The sequence below is a fragment of the Ptiloglossa arizonensis genome, chromosome 2, assembly GCF_051014685.1.
Source record: "Ptiloglossa arizonensis isolate GNS036 chromosome 2, iyPtiAriz1_principal, whole genome shotgun sequence".
Taxonomy (NCBI): Eukaryota; Metazoa; Arthropoda; class Insecta; order Hymenoptera; family Colletidae; genus Ptiloglossa; species Ptiloglossa arizonensis.
Window position 1 is genome coordinate 8,712,198 of NC_135049.1, and position 7,914 is coordinate 8,720,111.

The 7,914-nt window shown below is 26.5% G+C and overlaps 2 protein-coding genes across 3 annotated transcripts; one reads left to right on the forward strand and one right to left on the reverse strand.

Annotated features, from left to right (window-relative positions):
- Positions 1–568: 568 nt before the first annotated feature.
- LOC143154786 (uncharacterized) lies at positions 569–2,279 on the forward strand. Its single transcript, XM_076326748.1, has 4 exons — positions 569–664; positions 798–851; positions 1,088–1,357; positions 1,437–2,279. The coding sequence occupies exons 1-4, from the start codon at positions 569–571 to the stop codon at positions 2,277–2,279; spliced, it is 1,263 nt and encodes a 420-aa protein (XP_076182863.1).
- Positions 2,280–2,303: 24 nt separating this feature from the next.
- Positions 2,304–7,721, reverse strand: LOC143143906 (mitochondrial import inner membrane translocase subunit Tim13). Of its 2 annotated transcripts, none has more exons than XM_076305778.1 (4): positions 7,460–7,721; positions 7,309–7,377; positions 6,634–6,723; positions 2,304–2,437 (listed from the first exon to the last, which is right to left on the reverse strand). In XM_076305778.1, the coding sequence occupies exons 1-4, from the start codon at positions 7,562–7,564 to the stop codon at positions 2,387–2,389; spliced, it is 315 nt and encodes a 104-aa protein (XP_076161893.1). In that variant the 5' UTR covers positions 7,565–7,721; the 3' UTR covers positions 2,304–2,386. The 2 variants fall into 2 exon arrangements, with proteins under 2 accessions (XP_076161893.1, XP_076161894.1); XM_076305779.1 differs by lacking the exon at positions 2,304–2,437 and adding an exon at positions 3,765–3,794.
- Between the last annotated feature and the right edge of the window lie 193 nt (positions 7,722–7,914).

Below are 7,914 nucleotides of genomic sequence, written 5' to 3' on the forward strand. Positions count from 1 at the left end.
TTTAAGTATTTAAAACAATGAACCTAATAAATGTAATAAAGTTTAGCGAATTTGAATATTCGAAATATTCGTTATATTCGAATAATTATGTTACTTCCGGTTATTAAATATTTAAAATGGTTGGCGTTTTTGTATACAGATATGAACACACCTTACATAAATCTTTATGTAATTAATTAAACAAGTATGGTGAATATTTGAAACACTGTTTCTTCGTGTTTAATTTTTATAATTAAAGGCTGAAGTATGTTGGTAATACTGACACATTTACAAGATATTCGAGCAAAGCATTAAATTTGATGACTTACTTTACGTTTTGTGTTTCACAGTGTCTATTGTGTAATAAGCTCTATTTTCGTTTTATCTGTACTTCCGTATAATTAAAGGAAGAATAAAAGGATTCTTACATAGAAAAAAGCATTTACTTTTGCAAAGTTATTAAGTTTAAACTCCCTAGACAGGGAAAAAATAATCTCTAGGTAAACATCTGTGAAAAGAAAACACGCGATGGAAAGCGTAAATATTTACATTTCTTGAGTGTTTGCGGGAGTAATTTTTATTTATAATCATGATAGACGGAAACATTTCCATGGAGGAGGACACAGAATTACGGGATTTGGTGGTGCAAACCCTTGAGAATAATGGTGTTCTTGCAAAAGTGCGGGTATGCTAACATGATGTTATAAAAATCACGCCTTTTTCTCTAGGTTATGTAGATTGTGTCAAAGAGCTTTCTTTCATTGAATTGTTTTATTTTCGTTGTGATACTTCTATCAAAATCTTTCGTAATGTTATAGGCAGAGCTCAGGGCAAGTGTGTTTTTAGCACTAGAAGAACAAGAATCAGTAATGGTATGTTAAAATTTATTATATTAGACGTTGAAAAATCACGATTAACATTCTTTATGTATATTTATTGATAGAACAATTTGTTTTATACTTATTTGTACAAATAATGTAACAAAATTTGTCTTCATATAACTTTTGTTTGTTATATTTAAATTTTTAACAGTAAATTACAAAGGTTTTTTAACTACATATTACTTTCATTGAGACCTTTAAGATAGGTAATTTAATTAATATTTCAGAATCCAGAACCACTCCTCAATAAAACTGTAAAGCAGTACCTGGCTAATTCAGAAGGAAAATTATTGTTTTCCTTGGTTAGGGAGTTCCTAGAATATTTTGGTCTTGATTATACAATATCTGTGTATGATCCAGAGACATACTTTGGAAAAGAATATAATTATGTCGGAAGAAACAAATTATGCGAAGAATTAGGTATTGAATCCAACGAGCCATTGCTTGGGGAAATTTTAAAAAATAGCATGAACAGTGCCTTTAATAACACCCCAAAGGTATCTAACTAAAAAATGATTTAAATGTTTATTATTTTTAAAATATTAAATGATATAAACATTTTAATTCTTATTGCAGAACGAAATTAATGACCACAGGCTTAATAAAACAGATGAAACAGCAACAAACATTGCTAATGCAACATTCGAAATTTCCATTCCAAAAGTATTACACAATGAAACTGTGTCATTATCAAATAATAATGATATTTCGGATAAATTGGATAGTGTTTCACAGCAAAGTCCAAAACTTCCAATAAATGTGACAATAACAGATAAGAAAAGTAAAGAAATATTTCTTGATGATGTTTCAATGGATGAGTCTAATTGTGAAAAGCAAAATAATTCTCTCAGGAAAAGTACAACTTCTGAAAGCACAGAAAAAAATGATGGAATTGATAGTAAAGGGAACAATAATACGCATTTTGATACACTCTCTACAAGTCCAAATGGCACAACTACAGTGATGAATCATATGACAAAGGAGACTGAAATAAATGCACCCATCCAAACAAATTTACTAAATAAAACCGAGCCTTTAATTAAGTTTGATAAATCTATAGTTACTGAAGTGCAAGCAAATCAAAATGAAGATATAAGTAAGCAAAATAATATAAATAGTTTCGAATTACAAATAGCAAATAACGTACAAAATAAAAAGTCAGTTAATATTGGAAACAGTTTTGGAAAAACTGTATACTTTGAAGAAATTATTGTTGATGGAAAAAGAGAAAATATGAATGCTATACATAATACTGAATCCTTTTTACAAGATTTACCATCTTTAGATAAAAAATCTCATTCTATACTTAGTGATCTCCCACCATTAAATGGTAAAAAGACTAATATTAATGATCTGAAAGAATTGATGGATATCGGGCTTGGTATGTTGATGTATATTTTTATAATTATAAATATCTAATTATTAACTGTTGATTCTGTCTAATATCTATGTATACATTTGATATAATATGTACATTCCCAATATATTTTCAGGAACTGATGGTATTGATAATTATGAAGAAGATTTCATTTCATCTGCATCTGGTAGTGCTTATGATCAAAGTCCCTGTAAAGAACCTGAAAAATCAGATAGTCCAATAAAACTTCAAATAAAGAAACAAGATAAAACACAAAGTGCTCATAGTGACGATATAAGTGAAGAAATTGAAGAAATTGATGATATATTAAGCAGTACTTCATGTGTAAGTAAATGTAGCATGAATGGACTTACTTTTTAATATATTCTAATAAGTAACATATTTCTTTTACATATTTTGAATATTGCATGTATAATTCTTTTTTAGCTTGAGGACATAAATATGGATAAAAATATATCAAATTTTGCAACGGGTATTACAGCTAATTGTGCAAAAGAGCTATAATCGTAAATCACATTACTACAGACTTTACTTTCTGCAAGAATTTTAAGATGTAATTTTTTTTTTATAACATTGATATTTGATATCTTATGCTAGGTTATGAAGTATGTTTATACAAATTGCTATGGATTCACAAACTTGCAGAGTTATTTTGATTTCTGACATGGCACTGCCATTTATGGCTCAATACTTATAAGTTTTTCTGCAAAAAACGTAGAAGGGAAATGTCTGAATGTATAACACCCACAAGTGTTATTCACTACTTTATATAAATTCTTCAACAGAAACATATTTTTGTATAAATCGTAAATATTATCATAGAAGTATTTAAAAATCACAGCCTTTAAATGACCATTTTGAATTTAGCATTATCTTAATTGTCATATGAAAACTAGAATATTTTAACTGCTTACAAAAAAGTTATAAACATGTTATTAACTAAACTGGACTGCCACTAACCTTTGCTATTACTGTAATAAGGTGTAAAATTATATTTTTTGAGAATCTAAATACTGAAAACAGAAACTATCTGAAAGTTCCAAGGAAAAGCTTATATGAAGCTTTGTAAACATATTTATAATTTTGTAACTTAGTAACGAATAATTGCAATTAAAAAATTGCAGAAACAGGAGATGCTATTTAATTAAATTAAATACATAAGTAATCAAAGTATGTGAACGTGTTTTTGTTTTAAAAATTGTGATACATTGTTAATTGTATTAGAATTGTAATTCTAAGATTTTTGATTGCAAGGACTTTCAGACAAACTGCCTTCTACGTTGTTCTGTAAATATGTTTAGTATTATTACTCTTAAAGCCAATTATCTCAACGTTAAAATACTTTAAGAAGTGGAAAGTAATCAGTTACATTTAATGGTTGTTGGATACTTAGTTATATCTCTCTAAAAAGTTTTGTAATAGTTTTGTTGTGTTTATCAGAATGATTCCTGTGTCTGATTTTATGACTGAATGTCATTAATTACCTCATTTAACTAAAGTTACTGGTATAGTATCGATAGCAATATTGATAAATCATCCGTCTAAAAATGGATTGCCTAAAAAATATATCAAATTATTTTTTTTCAAAGATAATGGTGCTAAATGCGTGTAACTAAAGTTATTTATAAAAGTTGAAGTTATTTAATGGAAAATTAGGTGCTTATATGTTTTCTTGCATCCGTGATTCGTAATATCTTAATGACTAATAAAAGCTTTAGACTAAGTAATTAAATTTTTGGGCAATCCAATATCTTGATAAACATATTGGTATAAATGTACTATGCCACAAATAAGATGCAATAACTAAGTACAATTCATGGTGGATCAACAGGATGCTTGACAAATCAAAATCTGTCTGTAAAAAATGTACAGCCTGCTTCCTTCACAAAAATTTTCAGTAGCACATGAATACTGTAATGTCATCAATAGTAATTATTATAACTGATTCAAACAAAGAGATTTCATAATCTAGTAACATGTCTGCAAAGAATTAAACCTAATTATAAAATTACTATAATTATAACTCTGAAATGTTTTACACATATTGTGACTAGAATGTTGCAGATGTTGACTGCATTTTCACTATAACAGTGTTATTTATAGTACAAGGGGACTGTATTTATTTAGTATTGTTCGAGAATAAGTGTTTTATTTTGCATTTTCTTAATGTTTTTAAAATCCATTTAGGTTACATATTTTACATTCTCTTAATGTTTATAAAATTTATTTACATTTTCTATAATGAAAACTTTACTTAGTTATATGGATTTACTATATAGATGGTTCCATTCAAAACAAGAATATGCAATTATCACCCTTTAGTTATGATAGTACAATTAGTAATATTTTATTTTAATTTCTGCAGTTATAGGTCATTCTAGGATTGTATTATTATAATATCCAAATATAGATTGATTTCAAGTACAGCATGTAAGAGAAAAAATATGCCCTTACATGTAAAAACTATTGGTAGCCTTGAAAACTTAAGAAATTCACTGGAAAAAAAATTTCCTTTTAAAATTATTCAAATTATGTATGAAACATTTGTTCGTGTTGTCACAAATCAATGAGATAATTAAGGTAGTCTGTTTTGAGTAGGACACTCTGTATATTTATCATTAAAATGGTGAAAACTTAAAGTTTTACTTCTGCAGTATCAAGGATACATGCGTAACAATGAAATCACTTAGTTTGAATCAACTTTTATCTCTATGTATATATTAAAGCAGGTGTGTTCCTGACCAATCAACGTGGTTACATTTTAAAATCAATATAACATATAATTTTATAAAAACAATTTCAGGACAACACTGAACATTCCTACACTCTATAGAATGTAAAACATAGATACATTCCATTGTTATTAAGATTATTGCACTTTTGTTGTATTGTTAGCATTAGTAAACAAATTTACACAATAAGTATTTTTCACCATAGCATATAAGAGAGAGTAATTTAAGAAATGTTTCACAACTACCACAATATATCAAGAATTTATTTTACATTCTCATGAAACTAGAAAATGTTTCTGTAAACATTTTTATATCTATGTGGTTTCAATTAATCCTATGCTGATTGATATACAGTTACAATGTATTTCTATACATGTAAAAGTCTTGTTATCTATTTTTGTTTTTGAAAATTTGTAGAATGTACATATACAGTACATTACAAGTATGCAATCTTTCACCTTATATAAAAAATGTATAAGTGAATGCAGTACAAAAAAGCTTGGGTATATATTTTTTCAGATAAAAAATTATTAGTAAATTTCTTTTTTGATATACATATATCTACATCTATATCAAAGGAGCAGTTTTTTGATAGCAAAAGAATATCATGAATAATTAATGACATCGATTTGTTATGTTATAAAAATATATGTATTAATCTGTATATACGATGGTATTTAATGCACTATATGCAAATTAATCATAAATTTTGCAAACACTGGTACGAAATAGTTGTAATTATTGTTATTTGCTAATTTATAGTATCAAATTAAACAGATGAAGTATTAATGAACTACTCACAATATTTTTTCATACAGTCCTAGAGAATTACTTTTGTAACCACGTTGAAGTATTGGTAGCTATATTGTGCCTTTTAGTGTGTATGAATAATAAACAATGCAAATACATACTATGGAATTGTGGGATTTACAAAAACACCTAAGTTACTTATTTATGATTTTGAAGTACGATGTAATGATATTCATGTATATGTTATTTATTTTATAAAGATTTTTCTCTTTTGCAAGTGTTGTGATTTTTCTGATTACCTTGTATCCAATACTTATTAGGAATTCATGGTATGTAAGTATATTAATTTTATTCAAATTTTATAAGAACTGTATGTCTATCAAAGTTAAAAGCAAACGAAATAAAATAATATTTACTAACTATATCAAAATTAAATACTAAATAATATTCTTAATGTAATATCGCTTAAAATGTTTAATCTTTTAATTCTTTAACAAATATATAAGAGAGATGTATTAAAACAACAAATTTAAGTAATAATCAGTTTACTATACAATTACATTAATGTTCTATAAATGCACACGACAGTGTTGTTCTTGTTTTCAAATAGTTAAATTAAAAGTATTTTATTAGTAATCTACAAGTTTTAACCATGTAAGTATCTATTTAAAAGTAAAAACTAATTTAAACCAATATCCTTATATTCAAAACCATTTAATATTTATAACTGACACTGCTTTATAACAGATTGTTTTATAACAATCTCATAAGAAATATACATTGTAATTATAATTACGATGTCTTTATAATAATGTTTGAAAAATGATTGATATACAATTTTTGTTGTTTAGCAAAGTAAAAGATATATACAACGAAGAAACAATTTATTCAAAAATTTGTACTGTTACATTACATCATGCTCTCTCTGAAGACGCTCAGAATATGTTTTTGATACCACAGCAAATGCATCCATATATCGGTCCATACACATTGCTACACATTTCTGTAAGTAAATCAGAATAATTTATACTATACTTTCATATATATGTAATAATAAAAATGTTTATAGCGTTATAATATTTGAATCAAATATAAAGGATACCTTAAAAGTCTTTTACAACTGTAAAATGTTTATGTATTGTGAATTTTGTAATGATAATGACAAAGTATACTTGTTTATTATTTTTATTTTATTCCTATTCATGTTTACATACAAGTGTTCTTTTGCAAACATTTATAATGATGTCGTTATTAAACACAATGGAAAAATATTACACTATATAAAAATAAGCGTACAAACTCCTTAAAAGTGTCCTCAAATATGCTTCTTCTTTATTCATATTTCATAGGACATTCTTCATATTCTTAATATGTTTAATTAATTATCTTTGAATGAACAGAACTGAACACACAGTAGCGAACTTTTGACGTCAATTTAGAAAATGTATTATGAGTTAGACTTTCAAGGCACCTTAAACATGAAAAAATAACACTTTCGGTTTATACATCTGTCAATTTAATAACTAATACTTTTTTATGAACCACTTAGTATTTGTAAGGTTATATTTCATAAATAAAAAAACGTTACCTGTTCGGAAGAATCTAACGAAGTACCCGGCTTGATTATACACTTCTTGAAGCATTTTTCTGCCATTTTCTGAAAATGTGAAATTAATTCTGCGCCTTTCATTCAATATAAGTTTGTAAGGTATGAAATATATATTCTTGTGTAATCATACCGCTAGCAATTCTTGTGCATTTGCAACGGCAATTTGTTGTTTAATTTGTTCCATAATATCATCCTTCTCTTTACTTGTTAAAGAGCCGGATGGAAGCGAATCCATACTTATAAGTGATTACTAATTATTTTTTATACAGTAATATTAAAGTCAAAATCACTTTGCACTATTAATATTCCAAAACCACCATGTCTTTGCCCGGTTGGTTCAATATACCGGAAGCACGTGAAGTTAACCTTTAATATGCTGTTACAATGATTCGCTACGAAACATTTAAGAATTACGTAATAATTGTCAAGGGATTTTTTGATTGTAAGTTGTATACACTGATAATGTTAGTAAAGAAATATGTTCAAATTCATCTACAATTCTTTATCCATTAATTTCACGTTATTCTTTTTCATATTTATTTGTTAAGTTCTTACGATATTCTGTTAACACTATAAGTAAGATGA